The sequence below is a fragment of the Bolinopsis microptera genome, chromosome 10, assembly GCF_026151205.1.
Source record: "Bolinopsis microptera isolate Bmic1 chromosome 10, MBARI_Bmic_1.0, whole genome shotgun sequence".
NCBI classification, from domain to species: domain Eukaryota; kingdom Metazoa; phylum Ctenophora; class Tentaculata; order Lobata; family Bolinopsidae; genus Bolinopsis; species Bolinopsis microptera.
Window position 1 is genome coordinate 579,395 of NC_087081.1, and position 26,142 is coordinate 605,536.

Sequence of the window (26,142 nt, forward strand, 5' to 3'; positions counted from 1 at the left end):
TCAGTACCTTGTAATGGGCTGCTAACCTTTAACAAACACTCTCTCAGTACCTTGTAATGGGCTGCTAACCTTTAACAAACACTCTCTCAGTACCTTGTAATGGGCTGCTAACCTTTAACAAACACTCTCTCAGTACCTTGTAATGGGCTGCTAACCTTTAACAAACACTCTCTCAGTACCTTGTAATGGCTGCTAACCTTTAACAAACACTCTCTCAGTACCTTGTAATGGGCTGCTAACCTTTAACAAACACTCTCTCAGTACCTTGTAATGGGCTGCTAACCTTTAACAAACACTCTCTCAGTACCTTGTAATGGACTGCTAACCTTTAACAAACACTCTCTCAGTACCTTGTAATGGGCTGCTAACCTTTAACAAACACTCTCTCAGTACCTTGTAATGGCTGCTAACCTTTAACAAACACTCTCTCAGTACCTTGTAATGGGCTGCTAACCTTTAACAAACACTCTCTCAGTACCTGGTAATGGCTGTCTAACCTTTTTTTTTTTTTTTTTTTTTTTTTTTTTTTTTTTTTTTTTTTTTTTTTTTTTTTTTTTTTTTTTTTTTTTTTTTTTTTTTTTTTTTTTTTTTTTTTTTTTTTTTTTTTTTTTTTTTTTTTTTTTTTTTTTTTTTTTTTTTTTTTTTTTTTTTTTTTTTTTTTTTTTTTTTTTTTTTTTTTTTTTTTTTTTTTTTTTTTTTTTTTTTTTTTTTTTTTTTTTTTTTTTTTTTTTTTTTTTTTTTTTTTTTTTTTTTTTTTTTTTTTTTTTTTTTTTTTTTTTTTTTTTTTTTTTTTTTTTTTTTTTTTTTTTTTTTTTTTTTTTTTTTTTTTTTTTTTTTTTTTTTTTTTTTTTTTTTTTTTTTTTTTTTTTTTTTTTTTTTTTTTTTTTTTTTTTTTTTTTTTTTTTTTTTTTTTTTTTTTTTTTTTTTTTTTTTTTTTTTTTTTTTTTTTTTTTTTTTTTTTTTTTTTTTTTTTTTTTTTTTTTTTTTTTTTTTTTTAATGGGCTGCTAACCTTTAACAAACACTCTCTCAGTACCTTGTAATGGCTGCTAACCTTTAACAAACACTCTCTCAGTACCTTGTAATGGGCTGCTAACCTTTAACAAACACTCTCTCAGTACCTTGTAATGGGCTGCTAACCTTTAACAAACACTCTCTCAGTACCTTGTAATGGGCTGCTAACCTTTAACAAACACTCTCTCAGTACCTTGTAATGGGCTGCTAACCTTTAACAAACACTCTCTCAGTACCTTGTAATGGGCTGCTAACCTTTAACAAACACTCTCTCAGTACCTTGTAATGGGCTGCTAACCTTTAACAAACACTCTCTCAGTACCTTGTAATGGGCTGCTAACCTTTAACAAACACTCTCTCAGTACCTTGTAATGGGCTGCTAACCTTTAACAAACACTCTCTCAGTACCTTGTAATGGGCTGCTAACCTTTAACAAACACTCTCTCAGTACCTTGTAATGGGCTGCTAACCTTTAACAAACACTCTCTCAGTACCTTGTAATGGGCTGCTAACCTTTAACAAACACTCTCTCAGTACCTTGTAATGGGCTGCTAACCTTTAACAAACACTCTCTCAGTACCTTGTAATGGCTGCTAACCTTTAACAAACACTCTCTCAGTACCTTGTAATGGGCTGCTAACCTTTAACAAACACTCTCTCAGTACCTTGTAATGGGCTGCTAACCTTTAACAAACACTCTCTCAGTACCTTGTAATGGGCTGCTAACCTTTAACAAACACTCTCTCAGTACCTTGTAATGGGCTGCTAACCTTTAACAAACACTCTCTCAGTACCTTGTAATGGGCTGCTAACCTTTAACAAACACTCTCTCAGTACCTTGTAATGGGCTGCTAACCTTTAACAAACACTCTCTCAGTACCTTGTAATGGGCTGCTAACCTTTAACAAACACTCTCTCAGTACCTTGTAATGGGCTGCTAACCTTTAACAAACACTCTCTCAGTACCTTGTAATGGGCTGCTAACCTTTAACAAACACTCTCTCAGTACCTTGTAATGGGCTGCTAACCTTTAACAAACACTCTCTCAGTACCTTGTAATGGGCTGCTAACCTTTAACAAACACTCTCTCAGTACCTTGTAATGGGCTGCTAACCTTTAACAAACACTCTCTCAGTACCTTGTAATGGGCTGCTAACCTTTAACAAACACTCTCTCAGTACCTTGTAATGGGCTGCTAACCTTTAACAAACACTCTCTCAGTACCTTGTAATGGGCTGCTAACCTTTAACAAACACTCTCTCAGTACCTTGTAATGGGCTGCTAACCTTTAACAAACACTCTCTCAGTACCTTGTAATGGGCTGCTAACCTTTAACAAACACTCTCTCAGTACCTTGTAATGGGCTGCTAACCTTTAACAAACACTCTCTCAGTACCTTGTAATGGGCTGCTAACCTTTAACAAACACTCTCTCAGTACCTTGTAATGGGCTGCTAACCTTTAACAAACACTCTCTCAGTACCTTGTAATGGGCTGCTAACCTTTAACAAACACTCTCTCAGTACCTTGTAATGGGCTGCTAACCTTTAACAAACACTCTCTCAGTACCTTGTAATGGGCTGCTAACCTTTAACAAACACTCTCTCAGTACCTTGTAATGGGCTGCTAACCTTTAACAAACACTCTCTCAGTACCTTGTAATGGGCTGCTAACCTTTAACAAACACTCTCTCAGTACCTTGTAATGGGCTGCTAACCTTTAACAAACACTCTCTCAGTACCTTGTAATGGGCTGCTAACCTTTAACAAACACTCTCTCAGTACCTTGTAATGGGCTGCTAACCTTTAACAAACACTCTCTCAGTACCTTGTAATGGGCTGCTAACCTTTAACAAACACTCTCTCAGTACCTTGTAATGGGCTGCTAACCTTTAACAAACACTCTCTCAGTACCTTGTAATGGGCTGCTAACCTTTAACAAACACTCTCTCAGTACCTTGTAATGGCTAACCTTTACAAACACTCTCAGTACCTTGTAATGGCGCTACCTTTAACAAAACTCTCTCAGTACCTTGTAATGGGCTGCTAACCTTTAACAATCACTCTCAGTACCTTGTAATGTGCTAACTTTTAACAAACATCTCAGTACTTTTAATGGCTGCTAACTTTACTACACTCTTAGTCTTGTATGGGCTGCTAACTTTATCCTATCATACCTGGTAATGGGCTGCTACTTTAACACTTCCACCTTCTAAGTACCTGTAAGTTTAATGATTTTAATGGGCTGCTAACCTTTAACAAACTCTTCATACTTGTAATGGCGCTACTTTAACATACACTCTCTCAGTACCTTGTACATTATGCGCTACTTTATACAAAACTTTCTCTCAGTAAAATGGCTGCCAACCCCTTTAACAACACCCTAACTTCTCTGAGTAACCGTGTAATGGGCTGCTTTAACCAAAACACTCCAGTAACTTGTAATGGTGCTAATCCTCTTAACAAACACTGTCTGCTTACCCTTTAGAGAGTCTAACCTAGACAAACACTCTCTCATACCTTGTAAATGCTGCTAACTTTTCCAAACACTCTCTCAGTACCTGTAAGGGGGTGCTAACCTTTAAAAAACCCTTAACCTTGTTTAAAGGCTGCTAATTTTAACAAAAAAACCCCCCTCAGTACCTTGTAATGGGGCTAACCTTTAACAAAACACTCCTCAGTTTTCCCTTTTAATGGCCTAACCTTTAAAAAACCCTCTTCAGACTTTTTAATGGGCTGCTAACCCTTAAAAAACACTCTCTCGACCTTGTAAAGGGTGCAAAACCTTAAACAAACCTCTCTCATACTGAATGGGGGCTAACCTTTAACAAACACTCTCTCAGTACCTTGTAATGGGCTGCTAACCTTTAACAAACACTCTCTCAGTACCTTGTAATGGGCTGCTAACCTTTAACAAACACTCTCTCAGTACCTTGTAATGGGCTGCTAACCTTTAACAAACACTCTCTCAGTACCTTGTAATGGGCTGCTAACCTTTAACAAACACTCTCTCAGTACCTTGTAATGGGCTGCTAACCTTTAACAAACACTCTCTCAGTACCTTGTAATGGGCTGCTAACCTTTAACAAACACTCTCTCAGTACCTTGTAATGGGCTGCTAACCTTTAACAAACACTCTCTCAGTACCTTGTAATGGGCTGCTAACCTTTAACAAACACTCTCTCAGTACCTTGTAATGGGCTGCTAACCTTTAACAAACACTCTCTCAGTACCTTGTAATGGGCTGCTAACCTTTAACAAACACTCTCTCAGTACCTTGTAATGGGCTGCTAACCTTTAACAAACACTCTCTCAGTACCTTGTAATGGGCTGCTAACCTTTAACAAACACTCTCAGTACCTTGTAATGGGCTGCTAACCTTTAACAAACACTCTCTCAGTACCTTGTAATGGGCTGCTAACCTTTAACAAACACTCTCTCAGTACCTTGTAATGGGCTGCTAACCTTTAACAAACACTCTCTCAGTACCTTGTAATGGGCTGCTAACCTTTAACAAACACTCTCTCAGTACCTTGTAATGGGCTGCTAACCTTTAACAAACACTCTCTCAGTACCTTGTAATGGGCTGCTAACCTTTAACAAACACTCTCTCAGTACCTTGTAATGGGCTGCTAACCTTTAACAAACACTCTCTCAGTACCTTGTAATGGGCTGCTAACCTTTAACAAACACTCTCTCAGTACCTTGTAATGGGCTGCTAACCTTTAACAAACACTCTCTCAGTACCTTGTAATGGGCTGCTAACCTTTAACAAACACTCTCTCAGTACCTTGTAATGGGCTGCTAACCTTTAACAAACACTCTCTCAGTACCTTGTAATGGGCTGCTAACCTTTAACAAACACTCTCTCAGTACCTTGTAATGGGCTGCTAACCTTTAACAAACACTCTCTCAGTACCTTGTAATGGGCTGCTAACCTTTAACAAACACTCTCTCAGTACCTTGTAATGGGCTGCTAACCTTTAACAAACACTCTCTCAGTACCTTGTAATGGGCTGCTAACCTTTAACAAACACTCTCTCAGTACCTTGTAATGGGCTGCTAACCTTTAACAAACACTCTCTCAGTACCTTGTAATGGGCTGCTAACCTTTAACAAACACTCTCTCAGTACCTTGTAATGGGCTGCTAACCTTTAACAAACACTCTCTCAGTACCTTGTAATGGGCTGCTAACCTTTAACAAACACTCTCTCAGTACCTTGTAATGGGCTGCTAACCTTTAACAAACACTCTCTCAGTACCTTGTAATGGGCTGCTAACCTTTAACAAACACTCTCTCAGTACCTTGTAATGGGCTGCTAACCTTTAACAAACACTCTCTCAGTACCTTGTAATGGGCTGCTAACCTTTAACAAACACTCTCTCAGTACCTTGTAATGGCTGCTAACCTTTAACAAACACTCTCTCAGTACCTTGTAATGGGCTGCTAACCTTTAACAAACACTCTCTCAGTACCTTGTAATGGGCTGCTAACCTTTAACAAACACTCTCTCAGTACCTTGTAATGGGCTGCTAACCTTTAACAAACACTCTCTCAGTACCTTGTAATGGGCTGCTAACCTTTAACAAACACTCTCTCAGTACCTTGTAATGGGCTGCTAACCTTTAACAAACACTCTCTCAGTACCTTGTAATGGGCTGCTAACCTTTAACAAACACTCTCTCAGTACCTTGTAATGGGCTGCTAACCTTTAACAAACACTCTCTCAGTATCTTGTAATGGGCTGCTAACCTTTAACAAACACTCTCTCAGTACCTTGTAATGGGCTGCTAACCTTTAACAAACACTCTCTCAGTACCTTGTAATGGGCTGCTAACCTTTAACAAACACTCTCTCAGTACCTTGTAATGGGCTGCTAACCTTTAACAAACACTCTCTCAGTACCTTGTAATGGGCTGCTAACCTTTAACAAACACTCTCTCAGTACCTTGTAATGGGCTGCTAACCTTTAACAAACACTCTCTCAGTACCTTGTAATGGGCTGCTAACCTTTAACAAACACTCTCTCAGTACCTTGTAATGGGCTGCTAACCTTTAACAAACACTCTCTCAGTACCTTGTAATGGGCTGCTAACCTTTAACAAACACTCTCTCAGTACCTTGTAATGGGCTGCTAACCTTTAACAAACACTCTCTCAGTACCTTGTAATGGGCTGCTAACCTTTAACAAACACTCTCTCAGTACCTTGTAATGGGCTGCTAACCTTTAACAAACACTCTCTCAGTACCTTGTAATGGGCTGCTAACCTTTAACAAACACTCTCTCAGTACCTTGTAATGGGCTGCTAACCTTTAACAAACACTCTCTCAGTACCTTGTAATGGGCTGCTAACCTTTAACAAACACTCTCTCAGTACCTTGTAATGGGCTGCTAACCTTTAACAAACACTCTCTCAGTACCTTGTAATGGGCTGCTAACCTTTAACAAACACTCTCTCAGTACCTTGTAATGGGCTGCTAACCTTAAACAAACACTCTCTCAGTACCTTGTAATGGGCTGCTAACCTTTAACAAACACTCTCTCAGTATCTTGTAATGGGCTGCTAACCTTTAACAAACACTCTCTCAGTACCTTGTAATGGGCTGCTAACCTTTAACAAACACTCTCTCAGTATCTTGTAATGGATTACTATTCGGGAGGAGATCTCATGACGGTACTCACAAAATTGACGACGTGTTTGACGAAGATATGACCCGGTTTTACATAGCTGAGATTATATTGGCATTAGATTCCATGCACAAACTGGAGTACATTCACAGGTAATAGACGTTCAATGTCGAATAGATTATGCTGGCTTTAAATTCCATGCTTAAAACTAATAGACTCGACGTTCAGTTTAGATAAGTTATAGCTGTACTGGAAGCCTTGCCTTAAATTCCATAAATAAGCTGAATAATATCAACTGGTAAAATTCTGTTAATATATAACAATATGTAACGAATTGTCAGCTATTAAGAAACATTATTCTGTTAATATATAACAATATGTAACGAATTGTCAGCTATTAAGAAACATTATTCTGTTAATATATAACAATATGTAACGAATTGTCAGCTATTAGACCCCCCCCCCCCCCCCCCCCCCCTTAAGAAACATTATTAAAGAGTTAAAGTTCTGGTACGGGTGGGATCACCGTCTTTAACATTTAATAGCCGCTTTGTTGTAAATATACGAAACTTGAAATGTACCAACCCGTATCAGTAGAGGAGCTCGGATTTATCTACCGCAACGTTCGGTCTGATTAATCGGTGATTGTCGGTGCTTTTGACCCAAAACGTGGTAAATTGTGCTATGGTGCTGAATGCACTCGTTCACAGTCCGATTATCGAAATTCAATGTCCAGACTTTAACTCCTTTCAGAGACGTCAAGCCTGACAATATACTAACAGACGTGAACGGACACATCCGACTAGCAGACTTTGGGTCCTGCCTGAAACTCCGGTCAGATGGTATGGCTCAGTGTAACCACGCAGTGGGTACACCTGACTACATAGCTCCAGAGATCTTACAGGTACTGGATTTTATTATTTAATTAAGTATCTAATTGATTGCTAATATAAAGTTTTAGTCACGTGCAGTAGCCTATAAATTGCTGAGGAATGTACTGACAAAGTGTCAAAGCACGGTTGTTTTATACTCCTTACTGTGAAACTCAATCAACTGAATGTTTTGTACTTGCATACATGCAAGATCAGTGGTTTTCACTAAAAATTTTGTCGTGTGCCTGAAAACAAATGTAGTTCAAATTAAATCCTGTCAGTAGCAAATACAGTATATTATACACATATTATACACATATTATTGCATGCGCTATTAGCTTAAACATATAATTTTGCTTTGCAGTTTGAATACAATTTTATTTAAAAAAACTATGCTCGTAATTAAACTATTGTGATCTTTAGATGAAAATCATTCATTTCCTGTTATGATAACAAAGTTGTTGGATGAACTTGTTCATGAATGAGTTTGTAAGCAACTTTCAATTTCTAAGGCATTGAATAACGAGACTAACAATGAATTGGTAAGAAGTTTGAAGGGTTGATCGTTTAATCAGGTTACTTATATCTGGGTCGTTGGACTGGAAACCTATTTCACTTTCACTTCTAAAAATAAAGAAAAAAATAAACTTTCACTTTCACCAATGCACTTCTTGTGGTTCATTACGTCCGAAAGATTTGGACCGAAATTAAAGATATGAATCAATGTTTTGTGTCCAATTATTTCGCACGTAAAGAACTTGGTTTACTTTCCTTCGGCCTTTATTTGAATGTGAAGTCGTGAGATCCTAATAAAGTGGGAAATGCTGCTAATCTCGCTGATCTTCTATCTGTGTGTTGACTATGTCTGCTGAGTGTTACCTTTACCAGGTTGTGTGATTTATGTACATTGTAGCTGCTATCATTGATTCTTTATCGCTGTTCTGTATCTGTCATCTGTGAATTATCAATATTATTAATCGTCGGCTGATATGGCGGGCTTGATTATCTGGGTTACCATGCTCGGTATCTTGGGATATTTTACCTTGAAGATTCTAGTCAGAGGTATCTTTAAGTAGCTAAACTTGGTTTAAATTCTCTCTCATTTTCAACTCAACTAAAAGTAAGATCTAACTGAACTTCCCCTCATCCCTTTAATTCAACTTTCCTCCCAGGCCCAAGAGGATGGTAAGGGATGTTATGGTATAGAATGCGACTGGTGGTCCCTGGGTATTGTAATGTATGAGATGCTGTATGGTGAGACTCCCTTCTATGCTGAGTCCCTTGTCGAGACTTACGGCAAAATCATGAACCACAGGGTAAGTCTCCAATGATGATCTGTATTCTGTTATACCATTTTTTCTTTCTTTCTGTTATCTATTTTTCACATTTGTAATCAATAATCTTGTATTTCTAACGTTTACCCTACTTACAGTCCAAGTTAGATTTCCCGGACGATGTGGAATTGTCAGCGGACGCTATAGATCTGATGAGGAGACTTATCTGTGATAAGGATGTGAGGTTGGGTAGAACGGGTATCTGGGAGTTCAAGCAGCACCCTTTCTTTGTGGGTATCGACTGGGACAACATCAGAAACAGTGAGTATCATGTTCTAATTAACATACTTTAAATGCGTTATTTTACTTTAACTTTTGCTATTTTACGAATGTTTCTAGCTTTTATAACTTTCTAACTTCATTTTATATATTAAATTCACCCGCCATATAAATATGTACTATAAACGATTCCTACCCCGTTGACCTCACGAATAACCTTCCCACCCAGCGGTTCCACCGTATGTTCCGGAAGTTACGGGCGAGACTGACACTTCTAACTTTGACGAGATAGATCCTAACGCTAAACTCCCGGAAAGTCAACCACCCCATAGTCACGCTGCCTTCAAGGGGCACCACCTTCCATTCGCGGGCTGGACTTTCTCTAATAACAGGTATAGATATACAACCACCCCATAGTCACGCTGCCTTCAAGGGGCACCACCTTCCATTCGCGGGCTGGACTTTCTCTAATAACAGGTATAGATATATAAACACCCCATAGTCACGCTGCCTTCAAGGGTCACCACCTCCCATTCGCGGGCTGGACTTTCTCTAATAACAGGTATAGATATATAAACCACCCCATAGTCACGCTGCCTTCAAGGGTCACCACCTTCCATTCGCGGGCTGGACTTTCTCTAATAACAGGTATAGATATAAAACCACCCCATAGTCACGCTGCCTTCAAGGGTCACCACCTTCCATTCGTGGGCTGGACTTTCTCTAATAACAGGTATAGATATATAAACACCCCATAGTCACGCTGCCTTCAAGGGGCACCACCTTCCATTCGCGGGCTGGACTTTCTCTAATAACAGGTATAGATATACAACCACCCCATAGTCACGCTGCCTTCAAGGGGCACCACCTTCCATTCGCGGGCTGGACTTTCTCTAATAACAGGTATAGATATATAACCACCCCATAGTTACGCTGCCTTCAAGGGGCACCACCTTCCATTCGTGGGCTGGACTTTCTCTAATAACAGGTATAGATATATAAACACCCCATAGTCACGCTGCCTTCAAGGGTCACCACCTTCCATTCGCGGGCTGGACTTTCTCTAATAACAGGTATAGATATATAAACCACCCCATAGTCACGCTGCCTTCAAGGGTCACCACCTTCCATTCGCGGGCTGGACTTTCTCTAATAACAGGTATAGATATATAAACCACCCCATAGTCACGCTGCCTTCAAGGGTCACCACCTTCCATTCGCGGGCTGGACTTTCTCTAATAACAGGTATAGATATATAAACACCCCTTAGTCACGCTGCCTTCAAGGGTCACCACCTTCCATTCGCGGGCTGGACTTTCTCTAATAACAGGTATAGATATATAAACCACCCCATAGTCACGCTGCCTTCAGGGGTCACCACCTTCCATTCGCGGGCTGGACTTTCTCTAATAACAGGTATAGATATATAAACCACCCCTTAGTCACGCTGCCTTCAAGGGTCACCACCTTCCATTCGCGGGCTGGACTTTCTCTAATAACAGGTATAGATATATAAACCACCCCATAGTCACGCTGCCTTCAAGGGTCACCACCTTCCATTCGCGGGCTGGACTTTCTCTAATAACAGGTATAGATATATAAACCACCCCATAGTCACGCTGCCTTCAGGGGTCACCACCTTCCATTCGCGGGCTGGACTTTCTCTAATAACAGGTATAGATATAAACCACCCCATAGTCACGCTGCCTTCAAGGGGCACCACCTTCCATTCGCGGGCTGGACTTTCTCTAATAACAGGTATAGATATATAAACACTATATCTAGAAATGACGGGGTGGATTTTATTGTAATTGATTGAATCTAACATCTCACAAATTTTAAATTTACATTTATCCTATCAATCAATACGATATAGATAACAATTTTGATCGTGTTTTCCGTCCAGCCTGCTAGCAGACACAGCAACATTAGGAGCTGGAGATGGCAGTCCAACTACCACTGTTGTAGACGGTACTCCTGATCCTCGTATCAAGACATTGGAAAGTGAAAACTTCAATCTCAAGAAAGTCTTAGAAGGTTTGACAATGATACTGTCAATTTATTTTGAGCTTGTTAGTGGTTATGTATTTATTGTGCATACATTTTGAATATGATGTCCCAAGTTATTGAACAATTCTAATTTACCTGATTTACTATTGGATTTATGCTCCCAGATCTGAAGAAGGGGGCTAAGCAAAATGAATCAGCCAACTCTGAGAACACGTCTATAAAAAACAAGCTTGAAAAAGTAAAACAAGAAAGAGATTCTTTAGCCAAGGAAATCGACGAGCTTCAGGTATAGAAGATATACAAACTTCCCTATGTTTTTAGAAATTTTTAATGGTGCTCTTAAAACTGGAGCAAAGTTTTAAAATTTACAATTATTACTTTATAATCTTTAAATTTCCCTCTAGGGCCGAGTTTCTGCTCAACAAAGGGAACTGAAAGAATCAGAAGCAGCACGTAAAGCAGTGTGTATGGACAGCAGTGAGATTGAACTGAGCTTGGAGGAGAGAACAAACGAAGTTAACAGGATGAGCAGATCCATCAGAGAGAAGGAGGATGAACTCGGTAATTAGTAATAATTAGTTATTGGGGAACTTATATAATAGTGGACCAGAACTACCCGAAATTGAGTTAATAAATTGTGCCAAATGAAGTATTTTCACAAAAACAATTTAAGATTTCAAATTAAGAAATTGTGATTCTCCCCTCTTGTTTCTGCGTATCTGTTGGCTGATTATAAATAATTCTTGTAGAAACGGCGACATGTCGAATAGAGGCTGAATATAAATAATTCTTGTAGAAACGGCGACATGTCGAATAGACATCTTGAAAAGAGGTATCCGAGAGATGGAAAAAGCAAAATCTGACCTAGAGATAGAGTTAGCGGAAGTGACCAGCAGTCTTGTAAAGGTTAGAAAACAGTGAATATTTCTGGTTTCTTTCTTCATAAGACTGTTCGTTTGATCAGTTTTCTAAACTTGCAAACGGCCAGGTAGCGCAGTTGGTTAGAACGCCTGTCTTACAATCGTTAGGTTGCGAGTTCGAATCCCACTGACTGCCTGGTCGTGGGGTGAGCGTCGTCGACGTTTAGCTAAGGATCATGAGTGGTCTATGCAGCCCCCCGGTCTACTCAGCCGAATACTCGAGAAATCGGGTGTGAGGGTTAAATGAGGAGCTGCACATTGCAGCAAAGTCTCGGGCGAAGAAAGTATGGTACACACTACCTTAACCGTCACTGGCCAAAAAGATCCTTCGGCTTCCTGTAATTGGCTGGTTGCACTTGTGTAACAATGTGGCTGTTGGAATACACCGAAGTAAAATAAGTGTCTTGATAAAAAAAATCGTTTTAATCGAAATAACACTTGAATAACTTACTGATACTCTGATGATGATCGCTTACAAATCGCCGCTCCCTGCAGCCCCATTACTAACTATGATTTCTAACTTCTAGCCTACGCGTTACAACCAGTAACTTATTACAGGAGAAGAAGATTTCGCAACGAGCAGAAGAAACGATAGCGGAACTACAGGAGGACATAGCACAGAGCCAGTCTAGTCGGAGAGGAAGCAATTCACAAGATGCAGACAGGCTCAAACAGACTATGGAGATTATGAAGGTTCAGTGGAGTTATTGTAATTAATTAACTGGTCGAATTCTTATCGTTGGAACTGATTGGAGCATTTTCGGCTCAAGTTAATCCATTTTTACGTACTGTTCGACTTATTACATGTATTAGTCCATGAATAAGTTTATAAATGAATAACCATATTTTAATAAATCAATTAAGAAACTTATTAATACCCTCAGAGTGATCATGCAGAAGCGTTAGCCCAAGAAACCCAAAGAACGCAAGTTCTGACCGACAAACTCACCTCAAGTTTAGCCGAAAGGAGAGATCTTGAGGCGGAATTAGACACGCTCAAATTTAAGTGCGCTGAGGCCGTTTCTAAACGAACTGAGCTGGAGGACGTTCTGTCAGAGCTCGAGAAAAAGGTAACTGTAACGATCATGACGTCACGTGGTATGATGACATCACGTGGTATGATGACATCACGTGGTATGATGACATCACGGGGTATGATGACATCACGTGGTATGATGACATCACGTGGTATGATGACATCACGTGGTATGATGACATCACGTGATGTGAACTCTATGTGTTATTGTGATGATGTTGCTTGTCTTGATATTACTGTCGTTCGAAGCCCAGCGAATAATCATAAACTAACAATCAATTGTATCAGTTCGGCAAAGAAAAAGCTCTGCTCCAACAAGACGCAACGGACGCAAAGAGAAAGTGCGAAGAGTTGGAGAAATTGTTAGAGAAAGAGAAAGCGAAAGCGAAAGTGGTAGCAGCCACTCCTGACCCTCAGCTAGAGAAACTTCAGGTGAGAACCCGAGACTAACCGTATTTCTTATCTGTAAATAACCTTAATCCTCTTATCCGATTACCCGTTATGTTGTATTTGGAGATATTATGTCAGATTTATTTACTGATAAGCATGTCAATTTCTCCAGGGTAAAGTGACTGAAGCTATGAAATGGCTTGAGGACGAACGGGAAGCTAGATCTTATCTTCATACCCTTGCTAACAAGATGCACGAGGAACTGGACGGAATGAAGACTGCGACCATCCGGAAGTCAGACTGGCAGCATCGGCGACACCAGAAAGCGGAGAAGAAGGAACTTTTAGCACTCCAATCAGAGCTGAAGAGTGAGATAGACGGTAAAAATCAGGCGCTTCAAGACGTGCGGGATCTCAAGTTGGAGGCTGAATCTAAGGTAATACATTTAATAAATCAAATAATCGTTAGTTCATTAAGCGATCAATTAAATAATTAGTATAATCTGTTTTTAAGATTAAAGTCTTTTATCCTCGTACGTTTGTCCGCCTAATCAACTCCGTTTTGTTAGGCTGTCAAATTACTTAATGAAAACAACTTATTTTAATGACTTACAATCACATAAGTCATTAAAATAATTTTCACGAATAATTAAAATGTGTATCGAAGAACTGACAAACTCGCAGATATTCGTCTCCTTGTTGTGGAAGCGTTATAATAGTGCGATAGTACGGGACAAATGGGACACGAGTTTTAGTATCGTATTTTATACTCTGTGTTTTTCGTTCCTACTTTATTTCTGGGTGGAAGTCGTCTTGGGAGTGGCATCTTTTTGTTTTGTTCTCGGATTCTGAAAAAAAAGCCGGATTCTGACAAGCCCCCTTATTTTCATGAAGTTCCGGACAACATTTTATTACATGCTATTTTGTTGTGGATTATGTTTTGATTTCGCTTGTTATGTATAAACTATAAAGGCGACTTTTTACTTCATAGAACTATCGCGGTCTAAACAACTGTTCTCATCGAATATAAATTTATTTGTTTTTCGAATGAAAATGCTTGTAATCAATAAACTACGATGGTGTTAGTCTATCGGAGCTAATTCAAATATATATATATGCGATTTAACTATGCATGCTTGTTACAGATGAGTTTAATTTACTTTTATTACTATTATAAATTATTATCTAAATGCTTAAATGTCATAAAATGTGTTCTTTAATTGTGATTTCACAGATTGTGAGGCACTTCAAACAAATTGGTCCTAGATTCAGCTTCTGTTCAGATACTCAACTTCAGTTGAGTTTTTCCGACAACGGGTGCTTTATTTTAGACCAGCTCGTGTCATATCATTAAAACCCAAAAAAGCTTAAATTACCCCTAATTAATTAACCAATTAATTACATAATTATCCCAATAGAGCCGATCAATAGCGGCTCTATCTGACGAGAACGACCTGCTGCGAGAAGAGGTGGAGTTACTAAACCAGAAGGTTCAACAACTGGGCTCTCAGGTTTCTACCGGTAGAGCCAGTCTTAAGGACTACAATTCTCGTAACAGGTTAGTTCTGTTTAATTACCCACAATAATAATAAATTAGCTGATTTGTAAAGTTTATTCTCGTAACAGGTTAGTTCTGTTTAATTACCCACAATAATAATAAATTACCTGATTTGTTAAGTTTATTGAGTGACATTTCAACACCGCTTTTTAATTTTGAACAGGTTGATACTTAATAATTTGTTGTTAGTACACCAGATTATTAACCTATTCCGAATTTAAATCTCTTATCTATCACTAATAATACCTTATCAGACCTTATTTGAACGGACATTAATTGAACGCTGGGGGTCCTAGCGTTCATCTTAATGTCCGTTAAAATAAAGTCCGTCCGTTTAAGGTCCGTCCAAGTTAAAGTCCGTTGAATTTCTTTCCAAAATTATTCCACTGCGAACTCATGTCTATGATATGACAACTTTTTAATTTCAGTCAATTTTAATTTCATTCGTCGGAATAATATATAAGCTATAAGTGAGTTTATCATTGGATCAATGAAAAACAAGTTATTATAAAATTTAAATATTCTAAGTATCACATTATGGCATGTAATGACCACGTCTTTCTTGATCTTTGGCTTCATTGTTCACTTCTTCGGAGTAACTATCAACCTCCACATCTTGTAAAAGTTTACACTGGAATGCAGGACAAAGGTGGTCTAATAAAAAATAGTTTAAAAAAAGCGGGTATTACTGATGCTGTAAGCATGGAATATTTAATGCACGATAACCCATTTGACGACTAGGTGACCTGTGATATGCTCATCAAATCTGGTCATATTACATATTTGTTGTTTTTACACAACTTTCATAATCATAGACACTGATATTCACATATGACAGATATTTTGAAATTTTGATTGCTTAACGACTACATTTCTAGCTATAATTTATTTGCAAATTATCTGCTAAAATTAAAAACCGCCAAAAAATATGAACAAATTTGGATTTTTGATGGTTTTGAATGTCTTTGAGCGTTCATTTTAATGTCCGTCCATAATTATGTCCGTTCATTTAATGTCCGGTCAAATAAGGTCCGATAAGGTAGTTAAAATAACGAACCCCCGTTTCAGTTCGGACGGTCTCAGTGTCCAGAGCGGTTCCCCCCGGTTCCTCAGTGCGCGGCAATCCTACGACGAGCCCGGCGGAGAGAAGGTCCCCCACAAGTTCGTGATGAAGACGTTTGGAGCGCTGACAAAGTGTTTACATTGCACCGCTGTGTTACACGGGGTGGTCAGACAGGGCATGTACTGTGAAGGTAAGTCACGTGATCAAGATAATAATGAGTCCCATTTGATGATTCTTTCAAGAAAATGAAGCTAGCATATAATCATAATATTGTAATTTTGTGTCTTGTAACGTTTTCCATCAAAACAGGACACTACGTAGTGAAGAGTTTTAAAATCAAAGGGGAAATAAAGCTTTCAATCATGATCATGAGCACATATTTTTGAGCTAATTAATAGCTTTCGTAAGTGCTTCATTTTATTCAACGAGTTTCGGTTTTTATTAATTTGTCCCCATTTCAGTGTGTCAGTTAGCATGTCACCAGGCCTGCTCCGAACGGGCCCTACACACGTGTCACGGTACACTTGTCACTGAGGAGTCACCCAGACGTCCTGACCCATCTGGATATGGCACTGCTATAGAGGGCTGGGTTAAGGTAAGGAGATAAGGAGTAGATTATTAACCAATTGTCGGATTCAATTTTGCCCTACTATATATTATATATATATACTAAATATATATATATCATATACTAAATGATTTATTATTTTACTATAGTGTCTTTTACATTTCCTCTATTTTAAATACAAATTTATCGTTTATCTAACGGGTGATTATTGTCAAAATAATCGCTAATTATCCCCTAATTAGTCCCTAATTACCCCCTAATTATTTCAGGTGCCTCGTCCCGGAGGTGTAAAGAAGGGCTGGGTAAAACAATACGTCACCTTGTGTTCTTACAAACTCTTGTTTTATGACGAGGATCCTGATAGACGAGATCAACCTAACACTGTTACTAAAACTCTCATCAATATTGGGTAATTAGCAGTTAATTATATCTAATTAGATAATTATTTCTTAATTAGCTAAACAAGCTCACTGAGCAGTGAGCACCGCTACTCTACGTAACTCCCTTAAAGTTAAAGGAAGTCTTCGCTGTTCTAGTTCGTTGGAGCACAAATAAAACACTCGTATATCTTGATTGACATACATATGACTTATATAATACGACACAGTAATGAGATTATAGGGTTTGTGGTCATATAGAAAATGAACTCTCGATATAAGCTCTTGATCAAGCCATGATATAAAGATTTTTGATACTGTGTCTCAGAGTTTTGATTAGGTGAGTTTGTGGTTGTAGAGCGAAGAGATAAATGATATTGGTCTGTGACTGTGTCGTAGTTCTGGCACTATTCCAGTGAGTTGTATAGATCATGATGTGTGTGCTCTGTGTGCTCTGTGTGTGCTGTGTGCTCTGTGGTGATATTAACTGGGGTGGTGAGGTGAAGCAGAATATTTAGGTTCATTGGTTGGATCAGAGGAATAATGTTGAAGCGAATTAAAAAATTAACCAGCTAACTGCTGACGGCCATTGAAAGTGGTCCCTGAAGAATGTCGATTGTCGCCATATAGGATGAATACTATGTCCTATGAAGTAACGTTACGTGCTATTACGTCACTTCTATGACGTCACTAACCCTATTACGTCACTTCTATGACGTCATTAACCCTATAACGTCACTTCTATGACGTCACTAACCTTCCCCCTTTCAGAGACCCTGGGTTCCAATGTCAGACAGTTTTATCAGCGGATGTGATACACGCCTCCGCCGGCACCATACCCCTCATATTTAAAGTATCCCAGACTCTCCTGTGTGACCCCAACAAACCTTTCACGGTAACTATATCATCCTGTATTATTTAATAGGAATAATTTTTAACGAATTTTTGACACTTTGAACTGTTTAAAGAATTAATAGACTACATTTTTTCAGTATGTACTACGTTTTTGACCAAGTTTATTCAATTTTGTCTTTTTCGTAGAATTTTAGGTTACTAACCAACCTGACAACTAATTAATCAAATCTTTAATCAGCTGTTGATAATGTGTCAAGATGAGTTGGAGAAGAACCGTTGGGTTAAAGTAATAAACGATGTCAGGACCAAGATCCCCAAAACAGATCCGCTCGTCTTCAAACCAGCGGTTCTTTACAATACCAACCAGGTATGAAAACTAAAATTTCGGGGAAGTTTTTCTATCCTTTTTGCCCGTTTTGCGGTGCAATTGTAAAGATATTGGCCTGAATAACTTGTTGATAAACACTCCTCCTAATTCTAATGCACCAGCTATAAAAACCCTTTCCTTTGCAGTTGGTGCTGTTAAAGACGATGTTGTGCGCGACGGTGCTGGATCAAGCCAGACTGCTCCTGGGAGCGGAGGACGGGCTCTATATTGCCAATTTGGTAGATAACAGTGTGGAGAAGGTGTTAGATATGAAGTGAGTGTATATTATTAGCATTTAGAGTTATAGGGAATCATAGCCATTCAGCCATTCGCCATTTATACGAGAAATGTGCTTTTTTCGGTAGGTACAGCAGGGTGTCATAATTATTGGCGCGTAGACAATTTTGCGTAAAATTTTAGCTTACCCAAGCTTTTAGAAACGATCATTACTTGACTTCTGAGGGTCAGTTTCCTATGGAGTCTTGATCTTTCAAGAGATAATCCTTCATACTACAGTTCAGTCTAAAAATGAAGTCCGAAAAAAGTTAAATTTCGTCGATAATCACGACGAAAGAGAAAAATTTGGATTATTTGACTTGAAGCCTTCGGCTGCTTCCCCTGAATTCCGGGATGAGTCCGCCTGACTATATTTTATTGCGTCAGTTAGAGGAGAAAGAGAGCTTTTATAAAATCGATAGTTTTCTATATGTTTCGCTATCGCCTGAAGAGCTGTGCACTTTAGTCTAAAGAATAATTTCAGACAAAATTCACCGAAAAAAAATTACACATAAATCCCTTACTCCTTCGTAAATCTAACCAAGTATGGAATCGACCCTTTAAATGACGGCCTAAATTATGGGTTTTGAGGTACATCAACACAAAATTCTGAAATTAAGAAAAAGTTCAGACGATTGTCTACAGACCAGTTTTTGAATTTTGTAATTTCGATATTCAGAAGTAAAGTTATGACCCGTCGAAAAACATTGATTTCATTATAAAATACACATAAGATTTCAAACACGCCAATAATTCTGACACCCTGCTGTATGGCTAACCTTTTTGGCATTACCGTACATTTCACCATCAAAAGGACCTATCACCTATTATTTTGGTATTAATGGCGAAATAATGACATTAGTAGGGAAGGAGTAGGAAATTGTTAAACCTAAATTTAAATTTTGTGAAAAATAACTACGATCCGGACCCTTGTTACTTGCATTTTCATCGGCAAAATTTGACGCATCCCAACGGTGGGCAGTGCCTAGTCTGATCTTCCTTGTGCCATGAATACTGATTATGAATAATGGATATTAGATCAGATGATTGATTCGTGAGCCGGCACCCACATCACACTTTCCCGGGCCTATTGTGACAACAAACCTTAACCATCCTGACATGTTAACCGATTGTTCTATCCTGCTCCAGCCTGCTGAAATACGACACACTGTAGACTTTTCATTTGGCGATTATTTTTACTAACCACGTGCTCATTCGCTTCACAGGAAAAGGGCTGATTATATGATGTTCTTACACGCTGATTGGTCCAATCTTGTCAGATGACGAGAACGGAGCTCTCCGATTGGTGGGAAACGGAAAAAATAATCAGAACCATTGCAGCAGTGCAATGTCATTATCGGGAGCATGGTGACACGTGACACTCTTCAATATGCGGTCTAGACTCCCTGGTTTAATTTGAATCATCGTGTATTGCCATCTATTTTAAATGGAACTGTGGATGATAATGGTCAATCTGGAAAGGCTTGTGCGTATGAGGGTTTTTTCGAAATGATATTAAAGGTCGATCAATGACAGACATTTCGACATTGCGTTTGCCAACGGATGAGTTTTAGCTCACGGATGATTCTTAGCTTACGCAGCAGCTTTGGATATATTTCATCAGAACTCATCCTCGAATCTAAGAATTTTACTGAAGTATATTTGGAATTACGTGAAAAATATACCAAAATAGGTTAGCCAAGATTAGCATGCCATGGAGAATACGCCCATTAATTTAGAGGAACTCGGAGAAAGGTTGACGAGACATAGATATAACGGTCTGATGAACGACTTGGCTAACTGAGACAGATTGTCTGGCTTTTGCTCAGTATAATTGGGTCTTAATTGTCTGCCTCTGTAACACTCTTTGTTTTGGCAGACATTCATGGCCCAAGGTCAATAAAAGTTACTATGTCTACAATCGTCATGGTCTGACTTTCTGTTGGAACAATACAGCCCTTCCCTGTGACACCCCTAGGACGGGACGCCGAAAAGACAGTCTGCAAATAAAAATAAGTGGAGCTCATATCCAATGAGAAGGGAGATCTGGCCTAGATTCAAACTGTTCAGATATTTTACTAGAGTTAGAAGTTGTTTGCCATTAAGAGTACGCCCATTAATTTGGAGGGACTCGAAGGAGGACATTGGTTGAGGAGAACTAGATATAAAAGCCTTCTGAAACACGACCTCACTAACTGAGTTGCACAAAGAAATGATTATAGTTAATTGAGGTCATTTCGGGATTTTACAGAGTAATGCAAGACTCATCGATTAAGATGGTTTATGTATATCTTTTCTTAATGTGAAATTTATAAGAAGTTGAAGCACCGACATAAAAATATTCCAGCTAGATTTGAGCTCAAAATTTCTAAAATTTAAGATTAATGTACAATGTACCAAATGGATAAAAAGGGGTAACACTTTCGTTCTTGATCTTCACTGAAGGTGAATGAAAATATTTAAAAAGTGGTAAAAGAAAGTGGTTTAAAAGAAGATAAAACATTCAGGGAGGTTAAAAGATTTGATGTTAAACCGAATTTCTTTCAGGAAAGTGGTAAGAGTTGACCTGGTGGAAAATGACGAGCTTCTCGTCATCATGTCGGGCAAACAGCCGATGATAAAACTATTGCCACGCTCAGCGATTTCCAGTACTGATCAGGGTAGTGACGATAATGAGATGATCAAGATACCCGAGACCAAAGGTTTGTTTTGATCTGTCATACTGACTATCAAATGTCAGAATTCAACACCCAGCGAATCACATGCTTTTCACCTTGTCAGTGAGTCATAACAATCTTACTAATATTTACACGCTCCATTACCAGGTGTACATATGTTTCACACTGGAACTACTAAAGCCGGAGGGCACTCCCTCCTCTGTGTAGCTAACAAGAGAAGGGTTATTATTTACGAGTTTACTAAAATCAAAGGGGTTAGTAAATTTTTTTCATTAAATACTTTTCAAACTTTACAGAGTACAGCAATTACAACGTATGAAATAAACTCGAATAAATTATTGCCCCCGTCTGTAAAATCTGACGGGAGACCAAACACGGTACTGCACAGTAAAACGTGCCCGCAATTACAATAAATACATTTGTTATACTTGTCAAAGGGGTCAGTAAATAAATAAATACATTTGTTATACTTATCAAAGGGGTTAGTAAATAAATAAATACATTTGTTATACTTGTGATAAAGGGGTTAGTAAATACATAAATATATTTGTTATACTTGTGATAAACTCAAAATCAAAGGGGTTAGTAAATAAATAAATACAATTTTAATACTTTCAACACTACTATATAACAAATAATTTGAGGATGTTACTGAAGATAGTAATGAAAATGTTTTAACACCTCAGTACTGTGTATTACTACAGCTCAACCTGCTCAGTCTGACTAATTGGGAATTTAAACTCTAAATAAATAAATACATTTGTTATACTTGTGATAAACTCTGTGATTCCTCTCCAATTGTCCTCCTCGCAGGGGGCTGCAGCTGTGGTCAAAGCGACCACTTAAAGATAGAGCATTGAAGCCCCGGGTTTCCATATCTGCTTATTCCTGACATATAATATGTACACACTATTATAGTCCAGATCTACTCGTTAGAAAACCAGCTCGGGACACCTTCTAAACGTTTGAATATTCCAGGTTTTCAACAACCGTAAAATCCGAGAGTACGAGCTGCCCAACACTTGCCAGTGGATTGGCAACTTCTCCACTACCCTTGGCTGTGGTTTTGTCAGCGGATACTCCCTCTTCGACCTCCAGGACCCCACGCTGCCTCCCACTATACTGCCTGATCAAGAGGATAAGACACTCGCCTTTATCAGACTCAATGCCCTGTACGCTCTAGCTTGTATTGAAGTGGAGTATAAGCGGGAATACCTTCTCTGTTTTAACAGTGAGTCTTTTTATAAGATAAGAGGAATTTATTCTTTATCTGATGAAAACAAGACACCTTTATCTATAGTCTCTTTCTTAAAACAAAAACCCAACCTTCTAATTCTTATCCAAATCTTCGTTCTAATACTCATTTATTTTTAAATTAATTAACTAATGACCTAATTAACTAACTCCCCTTAGTGTTGGGAGTGTACGTGTTAAACACAGGACACAGGTCCAGAAAGCAGGAGTTAATGTGGAGTTCCCCTCCTAATAAAGTAGCTTACACTCAACCCTACCTGCTGTCATACTGCCAACACTGTGTTGATGTTTACGACGTCAGGTTTGTCAAGGAGGAAGATCATTTATTTTAGATGTTTTTTACTGTTTCAATTAATCTAGCTGGCTGGCATCAGTTCGAAAATATTAGGCCAAATTGTTAGAGTCTTGACCACATTCCTACCCAGACATTATAGTTCCTGTAGTCATGTCTTTGTACCTGATTGCCCTTACTTTTTGTTAGTATTATAACAGTTATTATAGTTTGTGTAGTCATGTCTTTGTACCTGATTGCCCTTACTTTTTGTTAGTATTATAACAGTTATTATAGTTTGTGTAGTCATGTCTTTGTACCTGATTGCCCTTACTTTTTGTTATTATTATAACAGTTATTATAGTTTGTGTAGTCATGTCTTTGTACCTGATTGCCCTTACTTTTTGTTAGTATTATAACAGTTATTATAGTTTGTGTAGTCATGTCTTTGTACCTGATTGCCCTTACTTTTTGTTAGTATTATAACAGTTATTATAGTTTGTGTAGTCATGTCTTTGTACCTGATTGCCCTTACTTTTTGTTAGTATTATAACAGTTATTATAGTTTGTGTAGTCATGTCTTTGTACCTGATTGCCCTTACTTTTTGTTAGTATTATAACAGTTCCATCCCCCAGAACCACCGAATGGGTACAAACACTACCTCTCCAAACACTGGCTGGTTCACCCTTCAACTTCCTGGGTACTCTCTCCATCGCTCAAATTGAGGGGCAACCAACTCTGCTGTTATGGAGGTTAGTACGCGTTTTAACAATGTTTGCTGAGTTTTGTGTACTTCGTTTGAAGAAAAATAGTACGTGCTTTCCTCGGGCTGATGGCCAATTATGTGTTTAGATCTGGCTGTTTAGTTGCTTCCTACTAAACACTACTATGTAAATTATGCTACAAATCTGTCCAATCTCTCCCATGTGCAGAGTGCAGACAACAAATTAAAATTAATTAAGTAAGGAGAAGTTGGTCATGACAAAGGCTGGGAATGTAACATTGTAGTTCATACCAAGGCTGGGAATGTACCATTGTAGTTCTTCATAGGGGCCAGCAACCCTTCAGCCTTAAAGTTTCCTACCGAAACACATGGTGCAGGCCACAAAGGCTCAGTACCGTGCCCCCCCCCCCCCCCCCCCCCCCCCCCCCCGTGCATGGTTCATTAATGTGGAATGCGGATGTAGCGAGTTATTCGACCAGCTATGTGACCAGTACTCTTGTTCAATTTAGGTATGTCCAAAATGGGCAAGTTACAAGCGAGGGATTTTGCGAACTTTATCGTCAACTGGTTCTGATTCACATTTAAGGAACACTTATAATTACAGCTTAATAAATCAAAGATATCACTTTTACGTAAGATCACAGTCTGCGCTTAACAAATGGTATAGATATCACTTTTACGTAAGATCACAGCCTGCGCTTATCAAATGGTATAGATATCACTTTTACGTAAGATCACAGTCTGCGCTTATCAAATGATATAGATATCACTTTTACGTAAGATCACAGTCTGCGCTTATCAAATGGTACAGATGTATTGTTTTTTGTATATTAGAGCTTTAGCCACAGGTAGGTTGGTCTGCACGGAGCCCCACAGTTTCAATTCCTTGTTTAACTAGCCGTACAGCAAGGATATCCACTGTGCTCACCAGGTTAGGCACATAACCAACACTACCCTGCTAAAGTTAGCTATATACTATGGTTTTCTCGAAAGTATTTCCTTGTATTTGACTTTCGTCAAGAAAGTACTCTTACTTTCGGTTCAGATGTTATATAAGCTAGCCTTTATGTGGTCCGCAGGGCGGAGGAACCGCCACACACTTCTCACCCAGCTACGAATACAATGTATTGTTTTTTGTATATTAGAGCTTTAGCCACAGGTAGGTTGGTCTGCACGGAGCCCCACAGTTTCAATTCCTTGTTTAACTAGCCGTACAGCAAGGATATCCACTGTGCTCACCAGGTTAGGCACATAACCAACACTACCCTGCTAAAGTTAGCTATATACTATGGTTTTCTCGAAAGTATTTCCTTGATATCACTTTTACGTAAGATCACAGTCTGCGCTTATCAAATGGTATAGATATCACTTTTACGTAAGATCACAGTCTGCGCTTAACAAATCAAATGGTATAGATATCACTTTTACGTAAGATCACAGTCTGCGCTTAACAAATCAAATGGTATAGATATCACTTTTACGTAAGATCACAGTCTGCGCTTAACATGCCCTAAAACGTAATATCTCTATTTTTACTCAATTCTCCCGTTTACAGTTCAGCAAACGTATCAATTTGGTGCTGGAACCACGTGTCACCACTCACCTGCGCTCTGGACAGTTTACCGTGTTTAAAAAATAGTCATTATCTATTCTCAGGTCACTGAGCTGTATATCCTTCAATCAGTCCAGAACTGACAATTGCACGGTCCGCTGGTCCGCTGTGTAATATGCTCCTAGACTCTTCATGTCACATATAATATCTTTACTTGCACAAAATGGAGCAAATTATTGCTGGAAACAAGTTGGAAACAGTTACAGCTGATCTTTTAGTTTGACTCCCCATTTTTAAACTGTGACATCTGGTACAAACAGAATAAATTTATCACATCCGAACAATTTGTTCAAGGAATATTTATGGGGCAATTTATTGGGCAATCCTGTATTTATGTAAAACAATTTAAGGGAAGGGATATCCTAGCGTCAATATTTGTCCTGAAATATTTTCGATAACACAAAATATCGAAATTTCGAAAACATTACTGACGTCAACTTTGAAATGATTTTAAACGTGTTTTTTTTGTTTTTTTGTTTTTTTATTACACAATTTTGATCGTGCTATCAGAAAATAGAAATTCTACCGATAAATATAGACGCCTACGAAGAGGATCTTAGTATTTTGTAAAAGCTCTCTACTTTGAAGTTGAGTGTGCTGCTTCATTAGGAAATTTCCACAGCTAACCTTTGATAAGCCCGTCTACCTCCATCCCAGTTCTACCTTTAGTCATATCAATTCCAAATTAACACAACCCTCCCACCCGCCCCCCAGATTTGTGAAAGATTAATTGCATTGTAAGTATTCAAAGCCACCTTGAGGTGGGGTGATTACAGTGTAGCGTGCGCAAAACATCTTTTCTGATTTTCAATGCAAAATAACACGTTACAAAATATATGCGGCACTTTGTGATATTCAACACCCGACACACCTTTTTGGTGCCTTTTTTAATGTAAAAGGAAACATTTTCGAGCCGCACGATTGAAACATAAAACATCTATCTTAAATGTTAAATATGAAAATGGATATGAAATATAAACATCGATCTATACAAATTAAAGAAACTCAGGAATTACAACAAAAGTATCTCATGATGAACATAGCAATTTAAAAATTGGTTATATATATATATATAACTATATATAATATTAACTAAAATATTCAAAAATGAAAAAAA

At 38.4% G+C, this 26,142-nt stretch overlaps 2 protein-coding genes across 2 annotated transcripts in view; both read left to right on the forward strand.

Moving 5' to 3' along the window:
- Positions 1-26,142, forward strand: part of LOC134821779 (uncharacterized) — a 474,787-nt gene that overhangs the window by 195,979 nt on the left and 252,666 nt on the right. The window lies entirely within an intron of this gene.
- The window catches only part of LOC134821696 (serine/threonine-protein kinase MRCK alpha-like), a 36,559-nt gene that overhangs the window by 2,203 nt on the left and 8,214 nt on the right, over positions 1-26,142 (forward strand). Inside the window, 26 exon segments of the mRNA XM_063832406.1 lie at positions 6,646-6,697; positions 6,700-6,793; positions 7,395-7,545; positions 8,686-8,829; positions 8,946-9,108; positions 9,296-9,458; positions 10,973-11,103; positions 11,241-11,362; positions 11,481-11,637; positions 11,873-11,982; positions 12,555-12,689; positions 12,881-13,066; positions 13,321-13,464; positions 13,595-13,858; positions 14,840-14,979; positions 16,048-16,232; positions 16,504-16,637; positions 16,880-17,019; positions 17,759-17,882; positions 18,081-18,209; positions 18,356-18,483; positions 21,033-21,187; positions 21,311-21,417; positions 22,142-22,394; positions 22,577-22,718; positions 23,325-23,441. Coding sequence (XP_063688476.1) covers positions 6,646-6,697; positions 6,700-6,793; positions 7,395-7,545; positions 8,686-8,829; positions 8,946-9,108; positions 9,296-9,458; positions 10,973-11,103; positions 11,241-11,362; positions 11,481-11,637; positions 11,873-11,982; positions 12,555-12,689; positions 12,881-13,066; positions 13,321-13,464; positions 13,595-13,858; positions 14,840-14,979; positions 16,048-16,232; positions 16,504-16,637; positions 16,880-17,019; positions 17,759-17,882; positions 18,081-18,209; positions 18,356-18,483; positions 21,033-21,187; positions 21,311-21,417; positions 22,142-22,394; positions 22,577-22,718; positions 23,325-23,441 — 3,770 coding nt within the window.